Consider the following 12,800-nt stretch of genomic DNA (forward strand, 5'->3'; position numbering starts at 1 on the left):
GTTGCCACACTGCATAACATTTTGTAGATGTCATCAATGTGGTCTCAATGGTGGAAAGTCCCTGATCCATGACCCTGGTTACTTTAACTCACAACAGCAATATTCCCCTAGAAATCCCCGACTCAAGTGCCATAATAGTCACAGTACTACTGAATGGGTATTTGAAACTGATCTGTTGAATGGCATAATCTCTTGTGAACCTGTCCGATAACCTCTCCTGTCAAGAGGGTGACGCCTGGCATCACATGAATTACCGTACCATTGTTAAAGAAATTGCACAGTCTGTTTCTCAATGGACAATCGTAATTTCATTAGGTCATCAGGTCTAGTCTGAGCACCTTCCCATAAATACTGTAATGAATGTTTCCGTACAAGAAGACACAAGATAAGCTGATACGCAGCTGGGCTGTCATCAGATGGACTTGGAAAAGTAGAGCACAGGGCAGAGCCACGCCCATGTGGAACCTGTTTTAAGCCCATTTTTCTCAGCTGCAGTCAGATTTTCACTTTCATTTCTCACAAGTGTCAGAGTCAGGAGAGAGCCCTCCGAGGAGCAATGGTAAAGATCTACAGTCTTGCTTTGCATTTCTTCATATTTGCTGAAAAAGGGGTCTGGAAGTACAAAAGTGACTCATGCTTTTAGATAATTAAGAAGAGTGACGATTGTGTATTTTTATTCATGTCATGTTCAGTTGCCTATAATGAAGTAAAGTAGTTGTAACATAATGTAGGCTAAGTTTTATGCAACATATTGTTGCAGTGAACTGACATTAGCCCTAACCATATCCTAATGACAACCACACATCTTATCACAAAATAAAAGTTACACTGTGTTAATCATTTAATTAATTAGGGGTTACATATATCGTGCACAAAGCTGCCTGAAACACAGTGCTCCCTTTCTTTACATTTCTACATGATTTTATTTAATCAAGGTTAAAGCTTCATTGGCAAAACTCTCTGTAAATATAAATTGGTGGTGTTGAAATTGAATCTCCGTGAGAAACCAATTGTGTGTCATTTTCTCACAGGTCAAAGACAGTGAGAGAAAGCAGCAGCCTGGTAAGACTGGTTCCAGTTTGAATTGCTATGTTGCACTGCCATCAGTCATCCTGTTCTCAGCCTTGGCTTGTGAGTACTGACTCATGTCATTTGTACAGGACATCAAAGCTTTTTCTAATACAACAAAGCTTTTAAAAACAAATTGATATCACTTTGCCATTGCCAACCCATCAAGATTTAAAATATGTCTGTTGACTTATATTGTTACAGTGTACGCCTCTTGGCATAACGAACCACGTTACAAGGAGCAACAAACTGAAAACTTCAACCCCCACATACCCTGTGGGTATTCAATTAATTTCAATACCTTTTTACATAATATAAACAAATTTTGAAAAATTAAAATAAAAAATATACGAAACTAGACTATCAGGCACCTCTTTAGGTTTAGCATGCTTTTCAAATAATGACTTTTCTCTGATTTTGAAATGTAATGATTTGAAGACCACTAATAAATGGTGCTCTATAATATTCTTCATGGGTCATATTTTTTTCTCTTTCACACAGACCTGAACCTTAGCAGAGATACTGCAAGCCCCCTTGTCAATGTGTCGGATGACTTGTTGTCCGCTGAGAGAGTCAAAGATAAACTCCCCTACCCTCCGCATCCTGCACGCTTCCTCCATAGGCCCCAGGTCCTGTCCACCCAGTGTGTGTCCAGGGGCAGCCACTACTGGCAGCTGGAGGCTGAGGGCTACTGGGACATTGCAGTGGCCTACGAGAGCATCTACAGGACTGGAAATTCCGAGAGTTCGTTCGGCATGAACAAGGAGTCTTGGAGCCTGACGCATAAAGATGGTAAACTGTTTGCCTTCCACGATGGTCAGAAGACAGAGCTGTCTAAATCCCTGCGATATCAGCGCGTGGCTGTGACTGTGGGTGTTCAGGAGGGAACTGTTATTTTCTATGAGGTGGGAACAAAGCTGAAGCAATTGCACATGTTTACCCCCCAGCTAAGCAGACCCATTTGTTTAGGTTTTGGGCTCTACCGCTCCTCCAAGGTAACCATTGTAAAGACCTATGAAGTACACAAAGTGTGATAAATATCACTGTGTTTAAGCAAGACCTATGAAGTACACAAAGTATGATTAATATCACTGTGTTTATGCTATGTTCCCACATAAGAGTGTAGTCACAGAGTGTAGTCAGAAAAGTGCATGATGCATTAAGGAAGCACATTCAGCAAGAAAATGCCAATGGCCTTTTTTTCCTACTGGAGCACACAATTTTGGGTATTGTTACTCTGTTGACAAGCAAGTCTGATGCAATGTGCTATGCATAACTTGATTGTGCAACACCCTCACAGCAATGGCAATAAGCCCATAGAGCGCTTAATGTAGCTCAGCCTCTTTTAGTCAGTGATGACACCAAGAGAGGTGGAGGATGGGAACCGCCAGTGTACTGCAACCCTCTTGTTTCTCTGAAATGGTCTCCATATTGTCTGTGGATCTGAGGATCATCTTAAGTTGTTTTTTTTAAAAGATTTTTTTGAAAGATAACATATCTATATGTTTTTAAGTGCAAATGTGGTTATCTACAATATGTGCTGACCTTAACCATAACACAAGATTTAAAATTTGTCTTGTTTAACCAGTGAATAACAAATTATAAAAACTGATATAATAAAACATTTTTAACTAAGGAGATTATTGATAAACTGTGTGTGTATGCACTGATATTTTTTACTTATTATCAAGTGACTTGCATGTGCAAATTTAGAGTGTACAGAATCTCTCAGATCTCTAACTATGTGGTGGAACCCATCGGTGTTGTGCAGTTGTGTCAGAGTATTTTCGCCCTGAAATTTTCACCATTGTTAAATGACTCATACAATTGGGTTGTAAATTAGGGTTAGACTTAGCAACACACACATAGAAAATGTATAAGCAATTATCTATGGTTAGTGTTAGTTTCACTTATGCTATCTATGCTGTTGGCTATCCAGAGCATGTCAAATCATAACATTTTATCTATCAACATTCGTCATGTGAAGGCTGTTTGGTACAGGCTGTGACCACACCTTCAGATGTATTAACTATAAAGAGGCTGATGCTTGCTTTATCACTTTTGTCACTGACTGAGGATACTTCAAACTTCCTGATTTAAGGACCATATTTTTGTCTTATACTTGCTAACAAGATTTTTTAAAGATTTTACATACGGTTGCAGTTAACAGGAATACAGGGCTGATATTCCACTGAATATGCATTGTATAAATTCTGTTACACACCTTCAGGTGAGTTTCTTTCTATATGTATAACTATGTATACAGTCTAGATACGTGTACTTCAAAAAAAATAAACACTTTCATGTTATACTGCAATGTGAAATTTTGGTCTTTGGAAGCATTAGTCTATTAGGGCACCTTATCTGTGATGGGTTTGATAGGCGTTATTTGAATGAATGCCTTCTTCTAGGACTCAGAGTTCCCTCGAGACCTAGGAAGAGATGGAGGCTGTGCACCATCCAGAGGACTACCTCAGCACCTATCACCTATGCAACAGGTTTGCCATATTGTATCATTTATAGTTTCATAATGTACTCTACCTCATCAATAACATATTCAAATCTTAAATATACCCTTGAGGTTTAATTCTTTTTCACATGTATAGATGCACTGTACATGACTATGGACTACAAATGTTGGTGTCACTGAAAACGCACTGATTGTCAATCAGATTATTACAGTTGCAAGGAGGTTTCTTTCAGATGAGGTCATTTGACAAATTAAACCTGTTTCATTACTTTAGGATGACTGCAATCCAAGTTTTTATTGCAGCCAATTTGGATTTCTGTAAATTGGTGATCTAAAATTGTTTACCCATAATGCCTTCTTACTGGCATTCATATCACTCCTGCACAGGCAACCTATTGCATTGATAAAAGATTATGAAGCTTTATGATGTGTTCTAAGGCTCTGTATTGATTAGGTCTAAACTACGTTTGTACAGGTCAAATTCTTCTGCTTTTAAATGCGCTATATAAAGATTACGGCACCATGCTTACAAATATACAACTGCAAATCATCCTTATTGCAATACTTCACTGAAGTGTAAAACTTGTCATTTAGACTGATCAGGTGAACCAGTGGAATTTGAAAAGGTTCGAGAGATGATGAGAATGATTTGAATGAAATGCTTCATTTTATGTCTCAAACTTGCCTGGTGTGTCCTAGGAGGAGCCAGAGATTGTGCGCCACCGTGTTAGGCGCCACCCTGTGGACAACTTCTGGAATGGGCACGAGGTTTGTCTTTTTGGTGACATCTTAATAACAGGCTGCAATAAATTGCGAAAGGATAGATACTTGTAAAATGCCATACTCAAATAATTCTGGAATTGTTGAATTCTTTGCAAATGCAGTCTTTGGTAATCCTTAAGTGACATTTCGATGAATTTCTCAGAGGATGTGATTCAAGTTAATATCTTTACACACTGTTAAAGGTCATCTCAAAGGATGAGTTTAGTTGTCTTGTTTCTTCATCATCACTTCATTGATGTTTCTGTTTAGCCGCAGGAACCAAGAGATTATTCTACATTCTATGCCATTATAATCACCCTGGGTCTCATATTCATTTACATCTTTGGTAAGTCCAGACATTAGTATTAGCATGATATCTTTAAAATGTAACAATAATATTTACCCTTCCCTTTGAATTCTGCAGCCCCCCCTTCAAACTCTGCAGCCGTTGGAATCACTCTGGATATGGACACAGTAAACCCTCTCCTCAAAGTGAACAACGACCACTGCTGTCCGGGTCTCAGTCGATCAGCGCTACCCTTCACACCCCTCCCGATTTGATGATATCCCCCAGGCCCTGACTACGGAGTGCATCTCCACTGGGAAGCACAGCTGGTTAGTGGAAACACAGGGCTACTGGGACATCGGTGTGGCCTACAAAAGCATCAGCAGGAAAGGAACGCTTGGCATCAGACTTGGAACTAATGAGTCTTGGGGCCTCCGACACAATAAGATGGGTCACCTTCTCGCCCTCCACAACAATGAACGGAGGAAGATCCAAAAATCCCTGAATAGCAATATGATACAGATAATAAAGGTCTGTAAGGGGTACCATCAGTTTTGCTGAGAAGGGACGCAGGTTGGAGAATCTCTATGGTTTCAAAGCCTCCTTCAATCAGCCTGTTTGTGTTGGACTTGGCCTGTACAGTGTGGAGCCCCAAAGCACAGTCTCTATTACCAAACTACTGTAGAGGAAAAGGTTGAATTTTCAATCTCATCAGTGGACCTCATTGGTAAAGTGCACTATACAGGGAATTCATACTGGTTTGTCTTACATTTCCATTTCGCTATTTACAATTAAACTTTGCTTGTCATGTATAGGTTCAGAACTCATACAGATCATATAATCTCATCTCTGTTTTGATGGTATATATTAATTGTACACAGCAATTAATTGTACAGTGCTTTTGTACATTTCTGAATGTACGTATACCTATTTATTGCATTTTGCATACTTGACCATCTCTCTACTCTTTAAAATAAATCACTCAGTTCATAAACTCATTATGGTGTCTAGTTTCTTTATCTGGCTGATTCATCATCTCACTCTAACACAAGTTAAGCCAGACTCAGTTGTAGCCCAACAAATTATTTTAGAGAATGGACTTAGGTAAAAAATTCACTCAAGTTACCTCAGGACTCCGGAGATGCATATAAGTATATTTATTAAACCACAACAAGCTTGTTGGGCTCCCCGGCTCCCTCGTCCCGGCAGGTGAGAGAGAGAGAGAGAGAGAGAGAGAGAGAGAGAGAGAGAGAGAGAGACACACACACAGGCCCTCTCTCAGAGTCTGCAGCAGACTGTCAGGATTTCAAAAGAGGACCCAATCCCAGATCGATGAAAGTAGGATTTATTCCACAAAAAACAGAGGATCAAAAAGGCAAACACAAAAACAGGGCACACGACCACTGTAGGCTTCCACGCCGAAAAACACAAAAAGCTTCTGTAAGCTAACAGTTCAAAAAAGTATTCCTTCAAGGAGACTTAAGCAGGAAAAGTTACTTTCCAAAAAACACAGACAACTCACGGAACAGGGTAGCACAACAGTTGCGCCAATCCGACAGGGAACTACCACAACAAAAACACATGTCAAAACAGAAACAGAGTCCAAATACTGACAGTACCCTCCCCTCAACGTGCGCCTCTTGGCGCCAGAGCGGGATGGTTGGGGTGCTGACGGCGGAAAGGTACGAGAAGGTACCCAGGAGCGCTCCTCTGGACCGTAGCCCTCCCAGTCGACCAAAAACTGGAGCCCTCGTCCCCGGCGCCGGACATCCAGCAACTTCCTGACTGTAAAGGCAGGAGCCCCGTCGATGATAAGGGGGGGAGGGGGGCCACAGCCGGTGGAGAAAGGGGGCTGTGGCGGACAGGCTTGATCTTTGAGACGTGGAAGGTTGGATGTATCCGGCGAAGGGATGAAGGTAGTCTCAGCCGGACTGCGGAAGGACCGAGGACCCGTTCGACCAGATAAGGTCCGATGAACCGAGGGGCCAGCTTCCGGGACTCTACCTTCAGCGGCAGGTCCTTGGTGGAGAGCCAGACTCTCTGCCCCCTCCGGTAGTGAGGTGCCTTGACTCTTCGTCGATCTGCCCCCCGCTTGACCTGGGAACCTGAGTGCAGCAACGCGGCCCGGGCTCGTCTCCAAGTGGATTTGCAGCGTCGGATGAAGGCCTGGACAGAGGGAACAGAGGCCTCTGACTCCTGGGAAGAAAACAGAGGAGGTTGGTAGCCCAATGAGCATTGGAAAGGCGACAAACCAGTGGCAGCAACAGGTAGCGAGTTATGGGCATACTCAGCCCATGCCAAATGTCGACACCAAGAAGTTGGATTCTGGGATGACAGACACCTCAGGACCCGCTCCAAGTCCTGGTTAGCCCGCTCGGTCTGGCCATTGGTTTGTGGGTGGAAACCAGATGAGGCTAGTGGTGGCTCCAAGGCATCTGCAAAACTCTCTCCAGAAGACAGAGACAAACTGAGGGCCCCGATCTGACACAACATCACATGGAAGGCCATGAATCTTAAAAACGTGATTCATTACCAGAACAGCAGTCTCTTTGGCCGAGGGGAGCTTTGGCAGAGGGATAAAATGCATTGACATTGAGAACATGTCAACTATGGTAAGCACAGTTGTGTTACCATCAGAAGGGGGAAGTCCACTCACGAAATCCAGGGCGATGTGGGACCATGGTCGTTTGGGAACCGGCAGAGGTTGAAGGAGACCCACAGGTGGTTGGTTGGAGGTCTTATTACATGCGCAGGTTGAGCAGGCCGCAATGAAGGAGCGGACATCATCCACCATCTTAGGCCACCAGAAGCGTTGGCGAAGGCACGCCATCGTCCTCCTGATCCCAGCATGACACGCCAAGCTGGAAGAGTGACCCCACTGCAGGACTTCAGAGCGAACAGACCTCGGAACAAACAGACAGTTAGTAGGACAATCCTCCGGACTGGACTCCTTCTGCAGTGCCCTCTGGACCCTCCTCTCAATCCCCCAAGACACAGCCCCTACCAGACACCTAGTGGGCAGAATGGTTTCAGCCGCACAACACCTCAGGAGCACAGAACTGGCGGGAGAGAGCGTCTGGCTTTCCGTTTTTGGAACCTGGGCGAAAAGACAGAGTGAAGTTAAAACGGTTAAAAAAAAACAAGGACCACCTGGCCTGACAGGCATTTAGCCGTTTTGCAGACTTCATGTACTCCAAGTTCCTATGGTCTGTCCAGATGAGGAATGGGAGTTCTGCACCCTCCAGCCAGTGACGCCACTCCTGTAGAGCCATCTTCACAGCAAGGAGATCTCCAACGTCATAATTCCGTTCAGACGGAGACAGTCTATAGGAGTAGAAGGCACAGGGGTGTACTTTACCATCCTTAGCTGACCTTTGAGACAGGACCGCTCCAATTCCACTATCCGAGGCATCCACCTCAACAATGAATTGGCGGGATGGATCAGGCGTGGTCAGAATAGGAGCAGAGGTAAAACGTGACTTCAGCTCCTGAAAGGCCTTCTCCGCTGACTCACCCCAGAGGAACCTTACCAATGAAGAGGTCAGAGAAGCTGCTACTACACTCAGTGTGTTTACATGATGGTATAATTCGAATCTTTGCTTAGTCGGACTATGCTTTCTTTCGAGGGTAGGTGCTATTATCCCAATGTACATGGCAGTGAATAAATCGAATCATTGGCCGAAAGCATGTCATATCCGATACGATAGGTGGCGCTGTTTTTATTACAACTAGTGGTGATACAGCCCTTTCCGCTTGACCTCTTCACCACTACCAATAACAACAACAGTTGATTGAGCATGAATCGCGTCTGTTCATCGGTCCAGAAATGCGTGTTGCCTCTTGGGTTGTTTGTTTGTTTGTTTGTTTCTGCCAGGCCGATGTGTTTATAAGTTACATTATTCAAAGGTGAAAGATAAAAGGCGAGAGAAACGCATGCACATTCACACACACACACGCGCGCAAATAATGGGTTACAGCCAAAACGCATTGCCCTTCTGCCAGTTGCATCAAATTGTTTAAGTACTTCTTCGCTGTCGATTTCCAAATCTGTGTGAATATTCATAAGAGCAAGTCCAGTCAGTCTTTTGTCAGTCGTCGTACTTCGTAAGATATGTCTTAAGACGCCCCATTGTACTGAATGACCGCTCAGCAGACGCTGTGGAAACGGGCAAATGTGCCGAACTTTCCAGGGCTTGATAAAGCTCACTGCATTTGGGCTGTAGCTCATTTAGCTGTTTCCAGCTCTATATCTGCATCGTCAACGCTGGGCATTAGTTGTCCGTACTCCGATTTTATAGTTTCCCCATCGTAATAAATATGCATTCATGATATTTTTCTATGACCGAGTTTGACAGGTATTGGTCAGGTAATAGTCGAGTGACAGCTGATTTCACAAGCATTAACTTTAAACCAGAATATTATAACGTGTCGGCATAGTCGCCCCGTAATGCCGTGCAGCGGGCGCATACTGTTATACTTTATGTTATGCATGACGTTCCCTAGGCTATATGTTCCTTACCGTTCTAATTACATGTCGTTGTTCTGTGTTGGGACAGAGCTTATACAGGTGGGTGACGGTAGCACAGTCTGTTCGTGGGCATAAAGCCCGTGCCATTGTGACAGTGTGTTGTGTTTAATAAAAAGCCATAACAAATATACCACGCTTCCGTGATTTGTTACAATATAATGGTCTTGCTTCTATAATGTATAAACACGTAGGTTACAGGGTGGGTGTGGCAGAGAGAGAGAGGGAGAGCGATGATGCACACGGATATATCAGATTTAGCGACCGGAGCAAAGTTATGTTGCTGTAACGTTGAACTCTTTGCAATCAATAAATACAGTACTTAATAGGCTAATTGATACAATATCTCCTCGTTTGAGTGTGGTTGTTTGAGTGCAATGGGAGTGTATGATCGTTATTGTCTATAAAGCAGTGTTTCTCAAACTTTTTCAGACCAAGGACCACTTAGCCAATAAAAATTCGCGGACCATTTAACTAAATATCCCCGGAACAACATGCCTCCTACCCAAGACCTGGCGCCAGACAATTGTTAGCGCACACATGATTTTCGCGGGCTCTCCTTTTGTACGTACCAGTAGGCTAGTTATAGATATGACAATGCGCAAGGCAAAGCATCTGGAACCCTGCTCCATGCGTGACTTGGTTAAGTTACAAACTATAGTTCGCTCACAGCCTCATACTCCCATCACACACTCAGACAGACATCACAAAACACAACGATGCGCATACTGACCTCAGTATTTCACTACCAACAGTAGGCTAGCCCACTGGCATTAATACAGCCATCCTAGTAGTCAACTTTTCATAATTAAAAGCTGTCATTATCCAACGTCACACAACACAGAATATAGCCTAGTTATCATCTTGCTGTCTTAGCGGGAGAAAAACACAGTGTTTTGAATGCAACTCCGCGACGAGATAATGCCCTATGAGGCTGAACCACTTTCTCCTTGTCTATGTTTGAGGCTTTCTCATTTAATTTTCTTTTCATAGTTCCTGTCTTAAGCCACCAATCCATGACCTTGTTAATAGATTAGACAACTCTTTATTAGATTAGGCTACTACTGGCTGTGTTCTCTTCGTTCTGAGTTGTATGTTAGAAATGTCGCAATAATTTACTTGTGGCCGTCGCGGACCACACTTCATCATATTTGATAGAATGAAGAACAAATTAGTTGTGAATACTATCACCGAGTTTGAAAGGTATTTGGTCAGCTAACAGCCCTTTAACAGCTGATTTGCTTTCTGATTTGACAGTACTGCTGTGTGTTTTAAGCAAATAAAATGTGGACTGTTTACAAGCGGGCACCTGCTATCGTTGATTATACAGTAAATACGTTGTGAAATGAAACAAAAACACATCACAGTTAAAGATGTATTAGTATTGATTGATTCACATCGATATGAATGGATGACATGACTAACAAGTGGTGGGAAATGAATATGAAAGTATTTGTTCGGTGAATTAGCGCGCTCTGTCCAAACAGTCGCAGTCAACGTTTTTGTCAACACTGGCACCACATAAGTATCGTAATTTGAACGTCCTTATACGTTTTTAAGGAGGGGTTGTAAAGGTACTCATATCTTCGGACCTCTTCTGTTATGTTTGTTCATAGTCAACAAGAATAAGCTTGTGAGACAGTCTGCAGGATATTCATAAATAAACGTGTCATTAGTATGAACAGCTGAGACAACGTATCGTCTCTTTAGTCTTCCGGGTCACGACCTGGCAGGGAGGGAGGGAGGATGGCGGCGGGATCTCAAGCATGCGCAAAGACGCAAAGTCCAGTTCCTTATCCAATTCACCGTTACATGCCGCAATAGTCGAACTATCAACTGGATCGGATCGAGTTATCCAGGGGTGTTAGTCCGACTATGTGCGGTCCGACTACGATCCGACTAAGGTGCTTACATGAAACGGATAATGCGATTTCAGTCCGACTAAGGCAGTTATTCGAATCCATGTAACCACGGTCACTGTTTTATGTTCAATTTATGTTTCAGAGTTCACTTACTGTTATTGTTTTTATGTTAAGGTCTGGATTGCAATATTACAACCACAGAAATGATAGAGAATAACATTAAGATACTGTCATTGAATGTTAATGGCCTTAATAATCCCATTAAGCGTAAAAAGGTAATGACCAAATTGAAAAAAGACAAAGCTCAAATTATATACCTACAGGAAACACACTTGTCTGGGCAGGAAAGTGAGAAACTTAAGAAGTTTGGCTATACCAATACATTTCATAGTTCCTTCCGTCAGGGTGGTAGAAGAGGAGTAATCATACTAATATCAAATTCAGTCAAATTTGAATGTATCAAAATAATTAGTGACAAAAAGGGAAGATTTATTATTGTAAAGGGAAAATTAGAGAATGAAATAGTGACACTGGTTAATGTTTATGCCCCACCTGACAGTGGAAAGCATTTCTTTAAATCTTTGCTCAACAACATAATATTGGAAGCAGAAGGAATATTAGTTTGTGGGGGCGACTTCAATATTGTGATGAATAATAAACTAGATACAACAAACAAAAAGAAAAAAGCCAACCAAGTCACTTCAATGGTCAAAACTACATTCAAAGAATTTGGTATAGCTGATCTCTGGAGGGAATTCCACCCCTCTAAGAGGGACTATACACACTACTCTGCCCCGCATGATAGCTATGCCAGAATTGACTACTTTTTTATTAACAAAAAGGACCTGTACAGAGTAAAGGAGTGTGAAATTGAAGGAGCTGATGTCTCTGACCACTGTACAGTGTATCTGAAAATCCAACTAAAACCACAAGAGAAAAGAAAATTGTGGAGACTAAATGTTGGCATTTTAAATGATAAAGTACTTGTCGAGGAAATAAAAGAAGAGATTAAAACATATCTAACTGAAAATGACAATGGAGAGGTTAGCCCTGTTATTTTGTGGGATGCTCTTAAAGCAGTCTTAAGAGGGAGGCTAATAGCTAAGACAGCGTCTATTAAAAAAGCTAAAGAGGAAACCTACAGGAGAGAAAAGGAGAAACTGACTGAGATTGAACATCTACATAAGAGAACAGGCAACCCTTCACTACTTCCTCAAATTAAAGAAGCTAGGAATAGTATAGATAAACTATTAAATATAGAAATTGAAAAGAAGACAAGATTCTTAAAACAATCTTATTATGAAGTGGGGCCTAAGGCCACTAGATTACTAGCAAAAAGATTTAAAAAAACAACAGGCTGATAGGACGATCCATAAGATAAGGGATATAACCACAAATAAAATTACCTATGAGCCTAAGGAGATTGAAACTCATTTTAGGAACTATTATAAGAATCTCTATAGCCAACCTCCATCGGCTAATATTGAGCAAATTAAGGCATTTCTACAGACACTGGACTTGCCAACAATTGGGGAGCAACAGAATGGTCTTTTGACTTCTCCAATTACAAGAGCAGAAATAGAAAAAGCAATGGGTAGACTAAAGGCAAATACATCTCCCGGCAGTGATGGTCTACCGTCACAATGGTACAAAACATTCAATGAACAACTTGTACCACTACTTGAGGCATCTTTCAATCACACACTTGAGAATGGGGTATTACCTCCATCCTGGAAAGAAGCTGTGATATCAGTGATCTCTAAGGGAAATAACAATGAATCCTGCTCAGGTTACAGACCTATATCAATACTCAATGTAGATGATAAA

The 12,800-nt window shown here is 42.1% G+C and overlaps 2 protein-coding genes across 2 annotated transcripts; one reads left to right on the forward strand and one right to left on the reverse strand.

Annotated features, from left to right (window-relative positions):
* The first annotated feature begins 435 nt into the window (after window positions 1-435).
* On the forward strand, window positions 436-5,584 carry LOC116218383 (E3 ubiquitin-protein ligase TRIM7-like). The gene is made up of 8 exons (XM_031559882.1): window positions 436-559; window positions 1,032-1,131; window positions 1,273-1,344; window positions 1,570-1,973; window positions 3,480-3,566; window positions 4,238-4,306; window positions 4,571-4,646; window positions 4,725-5,584. Exons 1-8 carry the CDS (start codon window positions 557-559, stop codon window positions 4,859-4,861), a joined length of 948 nt encoding a protein of 315 aa, XP_031415742.1. The 5' UTR covers window positions 436-556; the 3' UTR covers window positions 4,862-5,584.
* A 270-nt stretch (window positions 5,585-5,854) lies between these two features.
* Window positions 5,855-8,143, reverse strand: LOC116218392. Its single transcript, XM_031559957.2, has 2 exons — window positions 7,243-8,143; window positions 5,855-6,782 (listed from the first exon to the last, which is right to left on the reverse strand). Exons 1-2 carry the CDS (start codon window positions 7,750-7,752, stop codon window positions 6,213-6,215), a joined length of 1,080 nt encoding a protein of 359 aa, XP_031415817.1. The 5' UTR covers window positions 7,753-8,143; the 3' UTR covers window positions 5,855-6,212.
* Window positions 8,144-12,800: the final 4,657 nt, after the last annotated feature.

The sequence above is a fragment of the Clupea harengus genome, chromosome 22, assembly GCF_900700415.2.
Source record: "Clupea harengus chromosome 22, Ch_v2.0.2, whole genome shotgun sequence".
Lineage (NCBI taxonomy): Eukaryota > Metazoa > Chordata > Actinopteri > Clupeiformes > Clupeidae > Clupea > Clupea harengus.